General features: G+C 32.3%; 1 protein-coding gene across 2 annotated transcripts in view; it reads left to right on the top strand.

The window, feature by feature from the left end:
• LOC126881235 (pH-sensitive chloride channel 2-like) overlaps positions 1 to 23563 on the top strand; it is a 174417-nt gene that overhangs the window by 119355 nt on the left and 31499 nt on the right. For both annotated transcript variants that reach the window (XM_050645380.1, XM_050645381.1), the window contains 3 exons: positions 2640 to 2801; positions 4730 to 4895; positions 14280 to 14466. In XM_050645380.1, coding sequence (XP_050501337.1) covers positions 2640 to 2801; positions 4730 to 4895; positions 14280 to 14466 — 515 coding nt within the window. The remainder of the gene's footprint in view (positions 1 to 2639; positions 2802 to 4729; positions 4896 to 14279; positions 14467 to 23563) is intronic.

Here is a 23563-nt window from a genome sequence, read left to right as displayed (position 1 = left end):
AATACCTGTCAATGTGTGCTCAATAAAATAAAATAAATTCAACATTAACTTATTAGAAGAAGACTTCATAAAAACTTATACAAACTTGGACCAGACAAGATTGGAGCAAAAGCTAGAAGCGTTTAGGTATGAATCATTAGAAAAGACTTACGAACATATAAAAACCTGCATAAAGACAGCAGCCCTAGAAGCTCTTGGAGAAAAAGATTAAAAATACACCCACCAAAATACAAAATTAAACTAAGACACACTGAAATGCATAAAAGAAAAGAAGGAACTCCATATAAAAAACCTGAACACAAAAAACTATGAGCACATGGAACTCTACAGGGAAAAAAATAAAGAAGTAAAAAGAAAAGTAGCAAAAGAAAAAAATGAAAGATAGGAAAAAACATGCACAGAAATAGAACAACGAGAAATTCAGAGTCATCATTCAGAAAATCAAGATCGGTCAAATCAAAGAAAACGAGTGGCAAGAATACTATAAAAAATTGCTAACCGAAAGTCGCCCCCAATTCAAAGAAATAGAAAGCGACGGAATAGAAATCTATACACATGACGAAATCGAATTAAGCCTGGCTGAGGTGAAAAGAACGATCAAAACACTAAAGAACAAAAAAGCAGAAGGCCCCGGCGGCGGAATACCAAATGAATTGATATAGAACGGAGCGGAAAAGCTATTCCGCATGATACACAAAATGTTTGACAGAGCACTAAATGGAGAAGACTTACCGGCAGAATGGATTCAAGCATATATGACATCAATATATAAGAAAGTAAATAGAAAAAACTGCGAAAACTATCGAGGAATCAGTATAATATCATCTATAGGCAGATTGTTTGGAAAGACCGTAAAGGAAAAATTAGAAATATATATACAGGATAAAATCGGAGAAGACCAGGCAGGATTCACAGCGGGGAAAGCATGCTTGGATCATATTTACACGGTCGAACAACTAATAGAAAAACGAATGGCCAAAAATAGACCCGTCCATCTGGCATTTGTAGATCTTAAGAAGGCGTATGACTCGATACCTAGAACCAAGCTATGGGAAGCAATGGAAGACATCGAAATCCCACGAAGATTAATAAAAGTAGTAAAAGCACTCTACAAAAATAAGACAGTAGCTATCAAAATGGGCAATCGAATATGCAGTCCATTTAAGACGACAAAGAGACTACTACAGGGCTGTTTTACATCCCCTACCCTATTCAAAATATTCCTGGAAAATACCCTGAAACCATGGAATAGAAAGTGCGAAGGAATGGGTATACCAGTAAGGAATGAATATCTATATACCCTAAGTTTTGCTGACGACGAAATAGTGATCGCACAAGACAATGATGACCTCAGTTTTATGATGAGGAAACTGGAACAGGAATATACAAAAAATGAGATGGAAATAAACCTAAAGAAAACTGAATACCTAACAACGGAGAATAGAGAGATAAATCAACTGGAAATAGACGAAGTTAAAAAAATCAGAGGAAAAGTACAAGTATTTAGGTTTTATAATACCTATCAAACAAAGGAACAACGGAGGAAGATATAAAAAATAGACTAAGACAAACAAGAGACTGCATACGAAAATTGAACCCGATACTGTGGGATAAGAACATCAGCATAAAAACAAAAAGAAGAATGTATAATACCATGACAAGAAGTATCCTCATTTACGGGTGTGACAATTGGACAATAAATAAGAAAACTAAAAATAAAATAAGAGCAACAGAGATGGAATCCCTAAGGATAAGCTGCAGAGTAACAAGGAGAGATAGAATAAATAACATAGAGATTAAGAGAAGAATGGGAGTGAACTCAGACATAATAGACTACATCGAACAGAAGAGATTAACCTGGTACGGACATGTCAGAAGAGCAGACCAAATTCGGTGGATAAACCGAATAACAGAGTGGAGCCCGATAGGAAAAAGGAAGATAGGCAGACCCGAAGATCCTTCAGAGATGAAGTGGACGAAGCAATGGAGAGAAGAAATCTACGGGAAGGGTACTGGCAAGACAGAAAGAGCTGAAGAGAACGGTTGAGTGAAGGAATACCGTCAAAACTATGGAAATCCTTAGTATATATATGCACCAACAAATCTTAAGCTCCAGCTTAACCCAGCTCAGCTTATAGATAGGGCCGTTTTAAGTCTCACTTACGTTGCACCATAATGTTCGATTCTTATCTATGCAATCCACGTGGAAATCCATTATGGTAAGCTAAAAACTGATCTATAAGACTCAATGGTGCAATACTTATGTTTCATAAGCTGAGCTTAAAGCATGTCTTAAGCTTATGATCTGTGGGTGCAACCAGGCATTAGTCTTTTTTGTATTCATTTTTAGCTTATATTTTACACAGAAGGAGCTTGTTTTGTTTTGTAGTTGGAGTTGCTCATCAAGATACTGCGTATCTTATGTTGTTAATAGTTTCTATTATAATACATTTCTACCTAACTCCTCTCCCGATTTCAATTTCTGAACTGAGTTCAGTATCTATCACAATTGGTGCTCTTTGATTCCAGTAAAACTTTGTTATTACTCTTAATTTCCTTTTATCTAAGAACAAGGTTTACTTTCTGTGAAATAGGCATCTTAAGTAGGTAATGTTCAAAAATATTTTTCCTTTTTTTAGGCAAAAGTGGAAATTATAGTGCCATAGTGTTTAAATTTAATCTTAGGAGAGAAGTTGGTTATTATATAATGGATTACTATCTACCGTCTATGCTATTGGTATGTACATCGTGGGTTACCTTTTGGCTACAAGCTGATGCTTCTCCTCCCAGGGTTGTATTGGGTAAGTCCTAAATACTAATTTGATTTTATATTTGGTACTTAATGTAAACTATTCTTATACAAGCATTTTTACAGATTCAAGTGTGTACAACACAACTCACCAAATTAGATTTGCTATAACAAAAAAATATTCTTTTAGTTCATACTTATCCAGCTTAATTTTTTTAATTTATTATTATTGTATTGTACTGTTTGCCTTTGTTGATCTAAAGATCCAAAAGGCAGCTTTTGATATCATCTATTATAGTAGGCGCTAAATTTAGAGTTAAGAATGCAAAATAGTACAAAGAAAACCATATTGCCAGCATCTGGGTTGTCTCCCCTGTGTCCTCCCCTTCAATCTTCGAGGCCTCTTTATGCTGTCATGGTATACCAAGTTATTCAGCATTTTATTTAATAATCGAAACGAATACTTTTTTGGGAATAAGATATTCTTTCTGTGTTACCTAAGTTAAAAAGACAAGTTATAAATTTGTCCACAGTTCATTACATTTTTTTATCTCAGTACAGTGTTATTTCATGCATTACATTCGTTTATGGCATCGGAGTTGAATGTCAAATTAAAATAAAATGTAAAATAAAGCGTCAAGAACTAAATAAACAGAAGTACCTATACAACTTCCATTACTTCCTCTTATAAGAATATAAATTATCCGTTTTCCATGTCTTATTTCTTTCGAATTTTCTTTTTTCTCTTCTCCATATTTTCCGTCGTGCTTTCTGAAAAACTGTTCTTCTTTCGCGAGTTCTCCTTTTCGTATTTCTTGTGTACTTCATTTCTTTCTTGCATGGCCCTTTTACATTCCTCTTTGGTCTTTTCTTTTCCTTCTTGTAACCTATGGTCTATATAGCTGCAATTTATACTTTTGTCTTTAATTCTTTTCATATTATAGGCACTAAAAGAAGAAGATAATCATGTTTCTGCTGGAAAAATTAATTAAAAATTATTCGTTCTCATTTACGTTTTGATGGAGTGACTGTTTTCCTATCGGTCCTAAATTATTCTTCTTCCAATGCCAATTTGTGAGCGTTCATCGTCTAATAAAATCTTGTTCCTTAATTTGTAATTTTAGTTTATTTCTTCTTCTTCTTCATGTGCCGTACTCGTACTCGATTATTGAACGTTGGTTATCAAATTGGCAATAGTAATTTTGTTAACGACAGCTCGGAGAAGGGATGCAGAGTATCTGTCAAACCATTCTCTCAGGTTTTTAAGCCATGACGTTCTTCTTCGACATGATCCGCTTCTTCCGTCTACCTTGCCTTGTATTATTAAATGGAGTATATTATATCTCTTTGGATGTCGCATAACATGACCATGTCGCTTTGGAAATATTCAAGTTTTCGATTTTTAACTGTTCTGACGACTTCCGTGACTTTTCCCATCCGGTGCAAAACAACTTCGTTACGAACTCTATCCACCCAACTTATTCGTAGGATTCTCCGATACACCCAGAATTCACAGGCTTCCAATTTTTTAAGAAGTGTATCTGTTTAAAGTCCAACCTTCTACACCGTACAAAAGACTCAAAAGAGTAGAGAACACATAACATCTCACTAATCTAATTTTCAGATTCAAAGTAATATTGTTTCCATATAAAAGTTTCTTTATCATAAAGAATGCAGCTCTGGCATTCTCTATACGTATTCTATGTAATTTCTTTACTCATGTTCCAGTTCTCATTTAAATTACAACCAAGGTAGGTGATACTGTTAGTTCTCTCTAATTGTTCGCCATAAGGTGTTACCTACTACTTCCGGTTATATTGGCGTCTTACTGACAACCATCACCTTGGTCTTTGCGGTGTTTAATTTGCGCTTTAATTTTAATTTATTTATTTAATTTTTATTTTAATTTATTAATATCTAATGAAATTTTATTTTTATTTTTATGTTATTTTATTAATTTATTTTCATTTGGCTTTACAGGTACCTCAACTATGCTTGCTTTTATTACATTAAACGCCAATTTAAGCAAAAATTTGCCCAAAGTTTCATACATAAAACTGAGCGAAATTTGGTTCTTAGCTTGTACAAGTTTTATATTTTTTTCACTCGCTGAGTTTGCTTTTGTAAACGTAATATGGAGACGAAAGTAAGTAACGTGTGTTATTTTCTAGTTAACAAAATCCTTCTTTGTACATTGATAAATAGACCAGGGCGCATCTATAAAAATATTAGTACATTTGGACGTTGAGAGGTGACTCAAATTTTTTTGCAGAAATTGCTTGAAAATAACTCAAATAATAATATTTGAGTTATCCTCCCTCTCAAAACGGTCCGGAACATTGTTTAAATAATCAAAATGTCAAACAATGAAGGAAAAATTCGATTTTTTTCTTGGTTTTTTGATTATAACTTTAAAAGTATTCATTATCGAGAAATGTACTAATATAAAAGTTGCATAATTAAATTTCCTACAATAGAGAATTGGTTAAAAATTTAAAGAATAGTCACCCTTGCTGCAAAATAGCAATAATTGCAAAAAAACGATACAAAAACAAGTATTTGCATTTTACGTTTTTCAACAACTTATGCTACACTTAGGACCTTCATATTTCAGTCAGAAAAACTTTATGATACAGTAAAACAATACTGTAAATTTAATTAAGATCGGTTCAATATATTTTGCAAAATAAATTTTGCAATCCAGCTTTCGCAAAAAAAATTCATTTTTTCAAAATATTACAGGACTGAAAATAAAGCAGATAGCAAGTTGACATTTTTTTTGCATGTAGAAGTGTACTGTACCTGTCATTTGCAATTTGCAAAATTAAAGTCGATTAACTACCACAGTGTCAGGAATTTTCTTAAATAAACAATAATTATTGGTGCTACGGCAGGACAGCAGATAGTTTGCTATGATTGGGCATTCCAATGATCTTTGATAATGACTGATACATTTTAATTTTTATTGCATTTCAATATAAATAAATAAATTTGTTTATTGCAAAATAAAAACACATACTATATCCTTTGAAATAACACTTTTTTTAGAAAAAACTTTCTTTGTTCATATATTGTAACTCAAATAATAAAAGTTTATTATTTTTAAACATATGCAATTGTTTAAACAATATTTCACAAACAATAATAAAATTAGTTTGATTTGTGTGGAATTAAAATATTAAAATACAACAAAATATAGAGTAACAAAATAATATATTAGATAATTATTGGAAGAAATTTTGGTCCTGCGCGTAGCACCAAAAATTAATGTTTACTTAAAAAATTTCCTGACGCCGTGGTAGTTAATCGATTTTAATTTTGCAGATTGCAAATGAAAGATACAGTACACTTCTATAAGCACAAAAAAAATTCAAGTTGCTATCTGCTTTATTTTCAGTCCTGCAACATTTTAAAAAAATGAATTTTTTTTGCGAAAGCTGGATTGCAAAATTTATTTTGCAAAATGCATTAAACCGATCTAATTGAAATTTACAGTGTTATTTTACCATATCACAAAGTTTTTCTGGCTAAAATATATAAAGGTCCTAAGTGTAGCATAAATGGTTGAAAAACGTAAAATTCGAATACTTGTTTTTCTATGGTTTTTTTTTTCGAAATTATTGCTATTTTGCAACAAGGGTGACTATTTTTTAAATTTTTAACTAATTTTATATTGTAGGAAATTTAATTACGCAACTTTTATGTTAGTAAAACTTTTCTCGAAAATGAATACTTTTCTTATGAAGTTATGAAGTTATAATCAAAAAACCAATAAAAAAATTTATTTTTCCTTCATATTTTGACATTTTGATTATTTAAACAATGTTCCGGACCATTTTGAGTGGGAGGATAACTCAAATATTATTAGTTAAGATATTTTCAAGCAATTTCTGCAAAAAAATTTGAGTCACCTCTCAACGTCCATCTCAAAACAGATGCTAAATAAATAAATTTGGGTTATATTACAATATTACTGGTTTCAAATAATAATCCGGATTAAGTTTTTTTATACTGTGCGCTTCTTTTACTTGACATATTTTAGTAGTAGAGGAGGCAAGTATGCTAAATTTGCAGTTACTAGATCTTTATGGGGACCTATTGCGTTGTGAAGATTAAGTCCTAAAACCGAAAAAAAAGTTAAGTACCCTTAGCACGGAGTGCTTTTCCCCTCTCATTATATGGCCTAGATATTCCAGTTATAACGACATCTATCCATAATTCGAAAAAATTTCTCGAATAAAAGTTGCTTATTTTTACGCAAGGAATCCAAATCTGCAATAACAAATGGGGGTTCCTATTTAAGATTTTAAAGTAAAACCCACCCACTTTTGTGGGGGTAGTGTTTAGTGTTAAAAATCGTTATATTTTCGAAAAATATTGAACACGTATTTTTCAGTTTTTCGATTTGATGTTCATTTGGCGAAATATTCTCTTTTTTTAAAGTTATACTTCTTTAGGCACGAGGGTGAATTTTTACATTCCCTGGCGCATGCGCACACCGACAGTATGGTATTAGTCGCTCAAACGTTATACGGGATCTGATTGGGTGTTAAAATCATCTGTCAATAATTATTGTTGAATATGGAGATTATGGATACACAAAAATGTTGTGTATATTAGTTATTATTGTTGTGATGGCAGAGAAAAAAGCAAGTTTATAATTATTATTGTAGTGACTTTTTAAATTGTTTTTAAAAGCGACAGGTACGTAATAATTTTAAATGTTTCAGTATCCTAATAAAAAAAATGCATAGGTACCTACCTATTTGTGAAATTTAAAATGAACCTAATACCTACCAAAATAGTATGTAATGCTTTGATTTACATAATTTGATTACCATCAAAATTTCTACCAATATTCACCTAATATATTGTTATTCCACAAAATATTCCTTTAATTCCACAAAAATCAAACTAATTTGATTAAATTCATGTAAATAATAAACAACTGTCAAAAGTTTATGGTGTAAACGGTCAGGGCCTCGATTTTTGACCCTTCGCTTAGTTATCGAACGTATTTGCTTCGTATACTAAACAGATACGAAGCGAATACGTTCGATAACGAAGCGAAGGGTCAAAAATCGAGGCCCTGTTGGTGTATATTCCCACATGACAGATAGTCTGGGCTGATTATCGGAGAATAGGCCATTTTTGGGAAAAGTTATTTACCAGCAATTTTATTGCTGGAATCGAATCTTATGATTGTATATATTAATAATATAGATATGCAAAGTCCGCAGATAGTGTGCTACTTTTTTTATAAACAAAATGGCGCCCGAAAATCGTGTTTTTTCAAATTTTGTTTTATAACTCCAAAGATTTTAACTTTAGACCTAAAACACTCAAATAAAAATTCACCGAAATTAAATTCTGCATAGAGACGTGTTTTTTCCGATTTACTTTGACGAAAACTTTCCCCGAAAAAAGCGAGTTTTTCCAACAAAATCTTTAATTTTTAACTAAACTTTTAGATAAGTAGTTGTTAATAAATAATTAAATAACTTGGTAACTTAAAAGCCCTTTCCATATATATTATAATTCCAGAAGCAGATAGAAATTGAATGAACAGTTTAACAACAATTGAAATGTTAATTAAAAATTTACGGTCGCTATAATAGCGACAGTAATTATGATGCATAAGAATAACTATGATTTTTCCATAAAAAGACACTATACCTATCTAATGTACTTTACAGAATTGAAATTGGACTATTTAAGCGGCCTCATGAATATTTTTTGGCTTATAAACAAATAAAATATCTCGGGAAATATTAAACTAAATTAAATTGTGAGAACGGTATTCGAAAGACAGCGGCAGGACGCTTCTTATAAAAGAAAAAACGTTTAATTATGACGAGTGGTTCCTGAGACACAATCGGTCAAAGTTGACCGAAATTTACGGCAAAGATATAAACAACAGGATCATAATTTTCAAACCATCTCCTTTTTATTTTGTCCTCTTTCTCCACACCAATTTTCATATCTTTAAAATCCTCATAACATATTTTATTATAATAAAAACTATCGATAATACGTGTGAAAATTGCCAAAAATAGCAAAATTCCAATCAAAAATTAGGTTGGAGAAAATGTAACCCTCAAAGTTCAAAATCGGTATACGTTAAAAAAATGCATTTTCTCGGCTTCCCATGGAGCAATTTCCTTCATTCTTTTTTTGTTCCCAAGTAACTCGAGTAGAGCCATCGAACTAACGCATTATTAAATGTCAAACTTGCTTCTGTTTTGTTATAATAAATTAATTTATTTATTATAACACAATATTTTAATTTGTTTAATTAAAAATTGTTTAAATAATTATACAGCTTTCAAATGAGAATATTTATGTTTTTAACTTTAAAAGGTACACTTGTAGTAAGTTTATCTAAAAAAAAGCCTACAACTGGAAAAAATATGTAATTTTCTGTTCATATAAATAAATTAATCTATTATAACAAAACAAAAGCAAGTTTGACATTTAATAATGCATTAGTTCGATGGCTCTACTCGAGTTATTAGGGAACAAAAAAAGAATGAAGGAAATTGCTCCATGGGAAGCCGAGAAAATGCATTTTGTTAACGTATACCGATTTTGAACTTTGAGGGTTACATTTTCTCCAACCTAATTTTTGATTGGAATTTTGCTATTTTTGGCAATTTTCACACGTATTATCGATAGTTTTTATTATAATAATATATGTTATGACGATTTTAAAGATATGAAAATTGGTGTGGAGAAAGAGGACAAAAATAAAAAGGTGATGGTTTGAAAATTATGATCCTATTGTTTATATCTTTGCCGTAAATTCCGGTCAACTTTGACCGGTTGTATCTCAGGAACCACTCGTCATAATTAAACGTTTTTTCTTTTAAAAGAAGCGTCCTGCCGCTGTCTTTCGAATACCGTTTTCATAATTTAATTTAGTTTAATATTTCCCGAGATATTCTATTTGTTTTTAAACCAAAAAATTGTTTAAAATTTTAAAATATTCCTGAGGCCGCTTAAATAGTCCAATGTCAATTCTGCAAAGTATATTAGATAGGTATAGTGTCTTTTTATGAAAAAATCATAGTTATTCTTACGCATATTCTTATCATAATTATTGTCGTTATTATAGCGACCGTAAGTTTTTAATTAACATTTTAATTGTTGTTAAACTGTTCATTCAGTTTCCATAGGCTTCTGGAATTATAATATATACGGAAAGGACTTTTACGTTACCAAGTTATTTAAATATTGATTAACAACTACTCATCTAAAAGTTTAGTTGAAAATTAAAGATTTTGTTGGAAAAACCCGCTTTTCACGGGGAAAGTTTTCGTCGAAGTAAATCGGAAAAAACACGTCTCTATGCAGAATTTAATTGCGGTGAATTTTTATTTGGGTGTTTTAGGTCTAAAATTAAAATCTTTGGAATTATAGAGCAAAAATTGAAAAAAAACACGATTTTCGGGCGCCATTTTGTGTATAAAAAAAGTAGCACACTATCTGCGGACTTTGCTTATCTATATTATTAATACGTACAATAATAAGATTCGATTCCAGCAATAAAATTGCTGGTAAATAACTTTTTCTTGTATTTTGCTAATTAGCCCAGAGTAAGATACGCGATGGTGGTGAAATGGGAAAGCACTTTGATTTTCGACCGGCGGGATTGACGGAAAGCGGGTTCGAATTCCAATGCTAGTTACTATTTTTTATTTTTTTATACATTTTATGATTGTAAGTATATTATTACATAATTTTTTTTTCAGAAAATACATATTTAGTTAAAATTTTTGGCAACAATTATTGTTCAGAAATCATTTCTTTGTAGCATTTTTCAATATGTTTGTGTGTGTTTTATTCTTTTATTTTTTTTAATCTTTGGTATTGTTTTAATAAAATTTTTTGGAAAGTAGTAAGTATTAAAATTAGTTTAATATTTAAATTAAATATAAATAAACTGTTTAAAGTATATTGATTTCGTTGAAATCATATAATAGAAGTATAACTTCTTACGTGCGTACAAAGTACACATATTCTATTTTTTTTGTTAAACTTTTAGATTCAATCATTTTCTTACGCCCCGCTCAAATCGTTAAATTTTTGAAATATAGGTACACTTTTCATGTATTTAACTTACCTTGTCTTAATCTGACGTTTTCGAGTTTTTCTAAGGATAGATTTTTTTCTGTCTAAGTCAACAGCTATTTCCATTCTCTTTTGTAAATTACTTCGCGATTCAAAAACATATTGCGGTGTGCATCACTTTATGATTTTACAGGCAAAAACAAAATTAAAAATGAAAGTTGACAATACTTCTTTAAACGCGTTTTTCTCAAAACTGGTTTTTTCAAAGGCAGTGGACATTGTAACCGAAAAACTACTGGACAAGAACTTTACATTTCTTGAGGTAACACTGTCTAAATATTTTTTGTTATATGCTTATTTTTTATTAAACAATAATAAATATGTTGATTTTCACCCTTTGTGCTAGAACTAAAAAATCTCGCCAGTGATACTTCGGGAAAAACATATAAGCTAACAAATATTTTTAAATTTTTAAATTTTTAAAATATTTTTAAATTTTTTGTTTTACATGATCCAATTGTGATTTATGATGCCCACCGAAAAATCCACTATTTTTTGAGGTGTCTAAAAATTTGTCACCGTTGGCTTATTTTTTAATATCTTATCTTGAATTTTTTTAATATTCTTTGAATTGTACAGAATATGCTTATTTAATTTAAAAATAAAATAATTTTACAGCTACTATCGTTTTACAGCGTTCTCCGACGACTTCCGACTTCTAACCGCCATTCTTCTCTGTTTAACCATAGACCTGGAGGGATTTCTCTTTCCTCTAGTTCTTTTTCAATTCCCTCCCTCCAGCTTCTTCTCGGCCTTCCTTTTTTTCTTCTCCCTTGTGGTGTCCACACCAAAATCTGTTTGGGGATTTTGTCATCTGGCATTCTCTGTACCAGATATATTCTACCATACTTTAAAAAACAAAAATGTTCTTGAAATGTTAATTTCAAACCCTATGCCCGCCCTTAAGGATAGCTTTGACAAGATTTTGATAGGAAAACTATGCCATATTTGTCTATACCGCATGTCAGACATTAGATTCAGTGTACGGAGGATAGGGCCAATTCAAACTAAATGAGAAAATACTTTTCTTGACAATGTTGCCACCCTCAACGGCAACGGCTGTGAAAGTTAGTATTAGGCAGGTACTTTAAGGGCCAGTTGTTCAATTAATAGTTAACTCATAGATTAAGTAAACCATGTTTAAATTTAATTCAAAGATTATTTCTTAAGAAGTTGTTCAATGCTGGTTAACTTTCGGATTTATTAAACCCGAGTACTGAAGCGGCGACAATGTTGCCAGATATTGATTAAGGTTTGGGAACAAATTTTTCAATGAAAATTGTGCATAACAATGTGTTCTGTGGTATAAATAATGATTTTCGACGTGTATTGTTTACATTTTCTTTTAAGATTTATGTGCATTTGTTGTCAATTTGTATCAGTGATTATTTTTGTGTTTTAAATTTCAAAAATATAAGAAAGCAATAAAAGAAACAAAGTTGCTAACTTTACTTCAAGAAAAACTTATGTTGAAATAGTAATTATGATTTTTTAGCTTATAACAATAAAACTTTTATACCAAATGAATGTTTTTTAAGGGGGGGGGGGGGGGTATGGTTTGAAATATTTAATTTTTTTTATTACTTCAAATAAAAGTGCATACTCTCTGAAAATTTCAAAATAATCGGAGTAAAATTACCAGAGATACAGGGTGTTAAATATCCCTACCTTCGACTCGCGTTGCCGCGGCTTCGCGCCAGCACGCTTGAGCGTAGTGAGAAATGTTAAACAACTGTTCGCCTTCTCTTTTGTAGATTACTCCGCAATTCAAAAAACATATTCCAATGTTCATCACTTTACGATTTGGCAGACAAATCAGAAGATGAAGATGCAGTTGTCAAGACTTTAAACGCATTTTTCTCAAAACTGCTTTTTCAAATGCGGTGGACATTGTAACTGAAAAACTACTTGACCGATCTACCTAAAATTTTGCATAGATTTTCTTTAGACATTTCGTGAGGTAACAACGTCGAGATATTTTTCGTTTTTTGCTTATTTTTTCTTAAACAATATTAAATCTGTCGGTTTTCACAAAATTTTTATCAAAAATTTCGTATTTTTGACTTCTGAGTGATACCAAAAATTCAAAAATCATTAAAAATAAAAAAAAAACGTTGTTACTCGACGTTGTTACCTCATGAAACTCATAATCTAATTAAATCATTTTTAAATTTTTGTTTCGTGTGATCCAGTGATGAGTTCTGATGTCCACCGCAAAATTCATTTTTTTTGAGCTGCCTGTCAAAATTTGTTGCCAATGGCTTATTTTTTAATATTTTGGATTGAATTTTTTCTTAAATATTCTTTGAATTGTACTTAATATGTTTATTTAATTTAAAAATAAAATAATTCTACCATAGCTTCGAAAAAAAAAATCACAAAAATGTGCTTGATATGTTGATTTCAAACCATACCCCCCCCCCTAATTTCTTTTCCAAAAAATTAATGAAAAGTTTTCCAATTTGATTTTACCTGATTTTTACACATAATGAAGAACAAGTGAAACTTATGGCAATAGGTATTAATTTATAAATTAACATTCATTTTGTAGAAAGCATAAGTACCATTACACTGAGAAATCTAATTTTTTTTGAGCTACCTATGTGCATCACTGGGTTATATCATATGAGAAGTACATATATTTTTTTGAAATCAAAAAAGAAATTATATTAACAACAGCGAAGAAATCGTCGTCCTATGTGAGACACCATTATTCCATTATTAAACATAGCCAATATTATTATTATAGACACGGTATTATAATAGATTATTACTGCAAGTTTTATCTACGACTGAAAATTGGTAGAAAGAATAATATAATGTCATTGATTAATAAATATAGGGGATAATAAATATAACGATAATGCAATAACCATGTTTGTTTTAGTCTGGAATTTTCATGACAATTATTTAATTTAAAACCAGAGAATAAGGTTACAAATCTCTGATTAACCCGTCAATCCTTTGTTTTTGGGCGATTAAGATAATCTCTGGTTAACACATAGTTACGCGTTAAACTTGCATTGAACAACGTAATATTAAGTTTAATTAAACATTATTTTTAATCTAAAGATAATCTCCAATTGAACAATCGGCCCTTAGAGGATTATCGCTGTTGACTGTATAACTGCTGGTAAATATTAAAGGATACAACCATACTGGTTCTAATGTTTGAAACGGAGATTAGGTAGGAAATTAAATAAAAAAATGTTTCATTCGGAAAGCAGATGGGTGAAGGTCGACGTAGATTCGGATCTTAGACTATTAAGTAATAACTGGATAAACGGATATATTATTTAAAATCATAATAATAATAATAAGGCATCGCTATCATTTCTTTAGATATAAGATTTTTATATACTAATAACTATACCATAACCAACAAATTTGTATATTTTAGGAAAAAAGTAGAACTAAAGAAACCTAGCAGCAAACATATACTAAAAGGTGCCATCACACCCAGTCTAGCAAGAAGACATGTAAGAAAGGCAAATTCAATGAACAACCTTCATAAAACAAGATCGTGTAGCAGCCTTGATAAAGAACAGGAGGAAAAGAACATACAACAAAATTATTTAACCGTTCATGTACGTATAGAATTTGTAATTATCAAATCTCAATTTTCCTTTTTTAATAATAATTGTTAAAATCGTTTGAGGATATGAGTTTCGTTTATGTGAAGATTTTCTGAACAATATCTAGACTTGTAGAAATTAGATTAATGTCTTCCTTTTGAAGTAGTGAAACAATATTAACTTTTAACCTTTGACGCAGTCGCGTGGATCCATATGGCACCAAATTAAATGATTGTCTTAAAAATAATAATAATTCAGAGAGTGCCATAAACACCCTTACTAGTTTCAAGTTCGTTAGCTTTTATCAGAGAGTGTATACAGGGTGTTTGGTAAAGAATGGGCCATAGCTTATAACCTTAGAGTCCTGAGCTTAAAATAGGTCGATTTAAGCGGGTCTACGTCTATCCCAAAATCCCGACAGCCAAAATTCCGACGGCCAGAATCCCGATACTCCAGAATCCCGACACGCCAGAATCCCGACACGCCAGGATCCCGACAGGTTTGATAAGTTCCTTTTTAACATATAATTACATTTATTTCTGGTTTTTTGTTTATGGCCATCTGTTTTTATTTTTTGTTACTAGACAAAAGTATTTACCATTTAATATGAACTAATTTTCTAAATAAAATTTCTAACATGGGTATTAGTCCAAGTAATGAAGCTTAAAATAGGACAAAACCTCGCAATTTTTACAGAATGGATCTATTTGCTTGAAATTTTGAGAATAAGTAGTGGATAGACCAAGGATCAAAATCTATATCATGCCAAAAGGCGCTTTTTTACCATGGGGTGGTTGCCACCCCATCTCGTGGGTGGAAATTTTTTATTATATTTTAATCACAAAGGTTGGTAAAAACGATTATTCTAAACAAAAAACGTTCCATACATTTTTTTTGATAAAATTGATAGTTTTCGATTTATTCGCCATCGAAAGTGTTACCTTCATATCGAAAAAATCAATGTTCTTAATAAGTTTTCTGCTAATAACTCCAAAAGTTTCCGTTTTATCAAAAAAACTTTACATAACAAAAATGTATCTTTGGAAAAAATAAACAAACCCGTTTTTTTTTTAATTTTCTTTAAGACCAAAGGTAATCGAGCTATACTTTATTATATGTTGGCTGTTCTTCGTCAAATGCTAAATATTGTAGTTTCAAAGTCAAAAGACGGGAAAACTATGCATTTTTTGAGGACAACTTGTTCAAACATATTTAAAGTGCTTAAAAATATCTATCTTCAGAAATAAAAAAGTCTCTAGTTCAAAAATTAAGTGGCTTATAATGAAAAGAATGTCAGTCCCTATTTTTTCAGCGAAAAAGTGATCGAAAGAAACCCCCTAATAACCACCCTAATTAAAATTAGTCATCGACCTTATTTGGTCTTTTTTACTTATGTATTATTAATCGGCTCTAGAAGTTTGACAGGCATAGAATGATTAGTTTAAAAAAAAAATGGAGTTAAAAACGAATAATGAATTTGTGTAGTTTGGAAAAAACTGGTCTTTTCTTGAGAATAGCAAGATTACCATCAGCGATACGAAAAAATGTTTAAATATTAAATTGTAGCTTATTTAATTTGGAAGAAACTGGTTTGCAAAAATTTTTCTACGGCATAAAATTGAGTGAGTTATTGACAATTAAAACTTGTAATAACATGCAAAAACCACCTTTACCAACCCTTTTAAAGTCACCTCTTTTTGCGACCGAGGATTTTAAAAAGATTTAATATTAATAGGCTTATAGACCTTGTAAAATCCTACAAAATTATTTTTTGCCAATCTTTCTAAGATAAAAAATAAAAAAGTTAAAAATCAATACATTTTTTTGAAAAAAAAAGGAGAAATCCAATTTCAAGCATAATAATGTAAGTTAGCGATGTTTTTAGTCATTGGCCTTGGTTAATGCGTTGTCCCTACATGCTGAGCGAACGCGGCTTTAGTCCCATAGCAACGCTCAATACAAACAGAAACCTTGGCCGACGCGGTGTAAATTGATTTTGATTGTCATAATTTTTCTTCGCTTGATTAAACGGCATAATATTTAGCCATCCTTTTAATTCTACCCCAAACGAGCAGATACCTACACCGAATAGTGATTCTAGGTCTGCTCACCGTGGCTGTTCCAACCGATTAGAAATACAGTCCGCTCTCAACCCCAAGAAATTAGAATAAGAACAGCCCGTTTCATGGTCATCTTCGAACCGGATTCCCAGTCCATTAGACTACGAAGGGGATACCCAGTTATCACCACGTCAGGTAAACTCAGAGCGAAGAATACAGGTCAGTTCCTCACATTGTATAACTTTAATTTGCATTAGCGTGAAATACACATTTTTTAAAGTCAATGGATGACAGTTCGAGTTCCTGACATACATTTTAACTGAAAAATAATCGTCAAATTTCAATAAAGCCTTTTTTACCCATTCTGAGCTTATACTTAAGCTTTTGAAGCCTACCATTGGCGTGGATAACATAATTTTAAAGTTACAACTCGTTTAAACATTCATTTGCCTCACCATAGGCGCAACCAAATTCTTTAAAAATAATTAAAATATCTAATTTTGCCTTACCATAGGCGCGACCAATTTCATTTAAAACTAATTAAAATATTTTAAATATTATTTTGCCTTCCCATAGGCGCAGCCAAACGCTTTTAAAGCTAATTAAAATATTTTAATTTTATTTTGCCTCACCATAGGCGCAACTAAATTATTTTAAAGTTAATTAAAATATTTTACATTTAGTTTGCCTCACCATAGGCGCACCCAAACGCTTTTAAAGCTAATTAAAATATTTTAATTTTATTTTGCCTCACCATAGGCGCAACCAAATTATTTTAAATTAATTAAAATATTTTAAATTTAGTTTGCCTCACCATAGGCGCACCCAAACGCTTTTAAAGCTAATTAAAATATTTAAATTTTATTTTGCCTCACCATAGGCGCAACCAACCTCCTTTAAAATTGATTAAAGTATTTTAATTCATTTTGCCTCGCCATAGGCGTACCTGATTTGTATAAACAGGGTCATCAAGTTATATATTACGACTTAACGCTTACTGTTTAACGTTTTTAAATTAATCAAACCATGGCAGAAGAAGACGTTAAAGATAAGCTTAAATATTTAGTAGCTCGTCGTGGTATAATTAAAGCCTCCTTAACCAGATTTGATAACTTTGTAAAAAAATGCGTTACTCCGTTATCATGCACCAGTCGTATTGACTTACAAATTCGTTTGGATACTCTAAAAAATCTTCCTCTAGAATTTGAAAAAATACAAGGTGATATTGAACAGCTTTGTTTAACAAGTGATCTTCCTGAAATTAATCTTCAAGAAGATGAAAGAAATGAATTCGAAACCAGATATTATGCCTCTATGGCCAAAGCAAAATTCATTCTTGAGCCCCCAGCTCCACCATTAGCACAGCCTTCTTCAATCACTCCTCCTAATCATCATGTAAATACCTATTTACCCCCAATTCCTTTACCTGAATTTCAAGGAAGCTATGAAACTTGGGTAACCTATAAACAAACCTTTGAAGCATTAATCGGTAAAAATTCTAATATTCAGAATATTGAAAAATTCTATTATCTCAAAGGTAGTTTAAAAGGCGAAGCAGCTCAAATCATAAAGTCTCTTTCTGCTACTGCAGAAAACTACGATGTCGCTTGGAAATTACTAACTGAGCGCTACGAGAACAAGAAAGCCATTACTCATGCTCATATCAAGGCCATTGTTGAATTAAGCCTTGTTAAGAATGAATCATCTCACGCTCTAAGAAAATTGGCAGACACGTTTATAAATCACTACAAATCATTAGAGAACCTAGGAGAAAAAGTCTCCGAATGGAATGCTATTTTGATTTACCTTTTAACCTCAAAGCTAGATTTAACCTCTCGTAAAGAATGGGAAAAGGTTACCAAAAATATTCAATCACCTACTATTAGTCAATTCACTGAATTTTTAAGTGATAGATGTAAATTTTTGGAGTCTATTGAATGTAAGCTAAACTCAAGGGGAAATGATAAAAGATACGATCAAATTCCTAAACAATCATTTAAATCGAATAGCCATTCACTTTTAGCTCAAAACAAAAATAAATGTCCTTTATGTGCCGACAACCATTTCATTTATTCTTGCACCAAGTTTCATAGCATGTATGTACCTGATCGATTTTCTGAGGCCAAAAAGGCTTTTTTATGTACCAACTGTTTACGATCTTCTCATAAATCTAGTGAATGCAAATCTACCCACCTTTGTAAAACCTGCCAGGGTAAACATCACAGCCTATTGCATAGAAATAAAGTCATCAGTAGCACGAGTGAAACCTCGCCAACCCACAATTTTAATGGTTCTGCATCCACCTCGCAAAATCCAATTCTCCAACCAAATAATTCCACATCTTCCCAATCCTCTTGTAACTTGCACTCAACCAATCAAAGCCCTAATTCGTTTATATTGTTATCAACCGCCGTTGTGAAAACACTTAACAAAAATCGTCAACCTATACTAACCAGAGCAGTTCTAGATAGTGGTAGTCAATCCAACTTTATAACGCAGGAACTTTTTGAAAAATTAAATCTTACTTTCGAACATGTTGACTTGCCAATCTCGGGAATTAATTTATCAACTACTTCCTTAACCAAAAGAGTAAATTTAGAAGTAAAATCCTTAAACGGTGATTATACATTTAAAATGCCTGCTCTTGTTATCGATCGTATTACCGATTTAACGCCTCAACATTATATCAACACTACTCATTTAAATATACCTGACAATATTGTTCTTGCTGATCCCAATTTTTATGACCCCTCTGAAGTACATATTCTCATAGGAGCAGGATTGTTTTTTAATATCTTAAGCTCAGGTCAAATCAGGGGTAATAAAAATCAACCAATTTTGCAACAAACCAAATTGGGATGGATTGTTAGCGGTCCCGTCCCTCCGAGTGCTTGTTCTTTGAACACAACTATTGACTCTTGCTTATTAACATCTTCTAATGACCAGCTCCAATCTAGCATTGAAAACTTCTGGAAAATAGAAGAAAATTATAACTTGTCTTCTTCTTCTAAGTATACTCAGGAAGAGGAAGAGTGTGAAACTTACTTCAAATCTACCACAATACGTGACAACACGGGTCGTTTTCAAGTGAGCCTGCCCACTAAACGTCAAATTAGTCAACTTGGTGAATCTTATAATTCCGCTGTAAAACGATTTTTGTCAATTGAAAGGAAACTTCAAAGAAAGCCTTTGCTAAATAAAGCATATAACGATTTTATGTCAGAATACATCACTTTGGGACATATGTCTCCCATTGGTCTACAGACGGACAAATCGAGTTCGACAATATCTTATTATTTACCACATCATGCTGTCGAGAAGCAAGAAAGTTTAACTACCAAAACCCGTATCGTGTTTGACGCATCATCTCCCACCTCAACAGGGTTATCCTTGAACAATGTACTCAAGATAGGACCTACTGTACAAAGCGATATATTTTCTATAATACTGCGTTTTAGACAACATAATTTTGTTTTAACAAGCGATATTGAGAAAATGTATCGCCAAATACTGATTGATCCTGAACAACGTAATCTTCAACGCATAATATGGCGAAATACTCCTACGGAAACACTTTCCACTTATCAGCTAAATACCGTAACTTACGGCATGGCATGTTCATCCTACCTATCAACAAGGTGTCTCAAAGAAATATCAATTTTGGTAAAAGACGATTTTCCAATTGAAAGTAACATATTAGAACTCGATACTTATGTTGACGATGTAGTGACTGGTGCTTCCACCGAGGAGGAATTAATCTTAATTCGTAAAAATCTAACCTCCATTTTAGGTTCATTTGGTTTCGTTTTACGAAAATTTGTCTCAAATAGTGACGCTATATTGCCCAATCTAAAGTTAGAAAACTCTAACGCTGAATATATTATATCAGACTCACCCAATAATAAGGCTCTTGGCATATCTTGGAACTCGCAAGCCGATTCGTTTAATTTTAAATCTAAAATAAAACCTCCTTCAACTCTAGTAACAAAAAGAACGATTTTATCAACCATTTCATCAATTTTTGCTCCTCTGGGATTCCTTGGACCCATGATTATCCAAGTAAAAGTTTTAATGCAAAAATTATGGATCCTTAAGATTGCATGGGACGATCCGGTTCCCTCAGAGATTTATAAGACTTGGAAACATTTTATCGATAACCTTTCACTTGTAAATGCATATAATATTCCAAGACAAGTTGTTTCAAAAAATTCCTCAAACTTTGAGCTTCATGGGTTTTCAGATAGTTCGATTAACGCATATGGCGCTTGCATCTACATAAGATCCGTTAGTCCACAAGGCTATATACTCAGCAATTTACTCTGCGCTAAATCACGCGTAGCTCCTTTAAAGGCGATTTCATTACCTCGACTTGAGCTTTGTGGCGCTCTTGTTCTTGCTCGTCTTGCTAAAAAGATAACTGATCTTTTGGATTTCAATATTCAAAGAACTTACCTTTATACCGACTCCACAATTGTTTTAAATTGGTTATCTCTTGAACCTCGTATTTTAAAAACCTTTGTCTGTAACCGTGTATCAGAGATACAACAATTATCAAGCATTGACAATTGGTATCATACACGCTCCGATTCTAATCCCGCTGATATCTTATCCAGAGGAGCCACTCCCACTGATTTACATAATTCTGAATTATGGTGGCATGGTCCCACGTTCTTATCTCAACCAAATGAGACCTGGTCCACAATTAATCACATTTCTAACTTTACAAAAAATTTAGATCAGGATTTACCAGAAATAAATCCAAAATCTATTATATTGTCCACCCAGGAAATCAAATCTGATATAGTTTCCCTGCTTATCGAAAGAATCTCCAGCTATTCTAGACTTATCAATGTAACCGCATATTGTCTAAGATTTATATCAAACCTCAAGGTTGCCAAAGAGTCTAGAATGTTTGGTGATCTGACCGAGCATGAAATCGAAAAGGGAAAAATACTTCTTATAAAGCACATTCAATCTCGCAATTTTCTTGAAGATATTCAAATCCTAAAAAAGCAAGGTCAAGTGATGCCTTCCAGTAAACTTAGCTCCTTGCATGTTTTTATAGACAAAAATGATATTATAAGAGTTGGTGGTAGATTGCGAAATGCCGATCTACAATACTATTCCAAACACCCTATTTTACTTCCTGACAAAACCCATTTTACTGAACTCATTATTTCCCACGAGCATCAACGAAATCTTCATGCAGGAGCTCAAGCAACTCTATCATTTGTTCGTCAAAACTTTTGGCCCCTGAATGGAAGAAATGCTGTTCGAAAGGTTTTACATAAATGCATTCCTTGTTTTAAATCCAGCCCTAAGACCATCAAAAACCTAATGGGAGATTTACCCCCTTCTCGCATCACTATGTCTCATCCCTTCACGCGCTCTGGCGTAGACTATGCTGGACCCTTTCTCTTGAGAGAATCAAAGTTTCGTAATCGTCGCTTAAGTAAAGCATATATTTGTGTGTTCGTGTGCATGGCTACAAAAGCGGTGCACATCGAGCTAGCTAGCGAATTAACCTCTGAATGTTTCATTAGCGTTCTAAGGCGTTTTACTTCTAGACGCGGGTTGTGCACCGATATTTATTCTGATAACGGTAGTAATTTTGTTGGAGCCAACAACGAGCTACTAAAGATTCATGATATTTTAACAAATTCCAATATTAAAAACTTCTCCCAAGAAAGCAAAATTAATTGGCACTTCATTCCCCCAAAATCTCCTCATTTTGGCGGTATATGGGAAAGTGCTGTAAAGTCAATAAAAACTCATTTACGTAGAATCCTAACTGATACTAATCCATTGTCTTACGAGGAATTGTATACCTTGTTGGTGCAAATTGAAGGAGTACTGAACTCCCGGCCTCTGTTTCCTCTGAGCAATGATCCTAACGATATGGAAGCCTTGACGCCCGGACATTTTTTAATTGGGCATCCTATAAACATGGTCTCTGATCTAAAGTTAGAAGGATCCATAAACCGATTATCCCGCTACCAGCACTTGCAGCTTATGCTCCAGCACTTCTGGTCTAGATGGAAAACAGAATACCTACATACACTACAGCAACGCTACAAATAGCGCTTTGAGAAAGACACACCCAATCTGCTAGGCAACATGGTTCTTCTAAAAGACGAACATTCTCCTGTATATCAATGGACTCGAGGCCGTATTTGTGAACTTCATCCTGGCAAGGACGGTGTTGTGCGCGTTGTTAGTGTATTAACGTTAAATGGAATAGTTAAACGCAGTGTAATTAAATTTTTGTCTTCTACCCATCGAAATGGACACTGACACTCTCTAATAACTAAATTATATCAAACGAACTTTTTTATTCATTTTATTCATTTTTGTTTCCTTTGTAAACGTACCTTGTTTTTTATGCTTATAACCAATTTGTTCTATTTATTTTATAGTTGATATGCATAGCCTCAGCCAAGACTTTGTCCCATCTATTATTTTAATAACTTAATGTATTTAAATAATCCAAGATTATTTCAAGGGCGGCGGTATGGATAATGCGTTGTCCCTACATGCTGAGCGAACGCGGCTTTAGTCCCATAGCAACGCTCAATACAAACAGAAACCTTGGCCGACGCGGTGTAAATTGATTTTGATTGTCATAATTTTTCTTCGCTTGATTAAACGGCATAATATTTAGCCATCCTTTTAATTCTACCCCAAACGAGCAGATACCTACACCGAATAGTGATTCTAGGTCTGCTCACCGTGGCTGTTCCAACCGATTAGAAATACAGTCCGCTCTCAACCCCAAGAAATTAGAATAAGAACAGCCCGTTTCAGGCCTTATTCATTCTTATTTATTTATGTATTATTAATATAAATTCTAGAAGTTTGACTGGCTTAGAATGATTAGTTCTTAAGAAACTGGAGTTAAAAGCGAATAACGAATTTTTGTAGTTTGGTAAAAAATGCCATTGTCTTCAGAATAGAAAGATTAGCATCAGTGATACGAAAAAATGTTTCAATATAAAATTGTAGGCTATTTAATTGCCAAGAACTTGGTTCGAAAAAATCTTTTTCCTTCG

This window comes from Diabrotica virgifera, chromosome 3, assembly GCF_917563875.1.
Source record: "Diabrotica virgifera virgifera chromosome 3, PGI_DIABVI_V3a".
Classification (NCBI taxonomy): domain Eukaryota; kingdom Metazoa; phylum Arthropoda; class Insecta; order Coleoptera; family Chrysomelidae; genus Diabrotica; species Diabrotica virgifera.
This window is presented reverse-complemented; position numbering and strand designations above follow the sequence as displayed.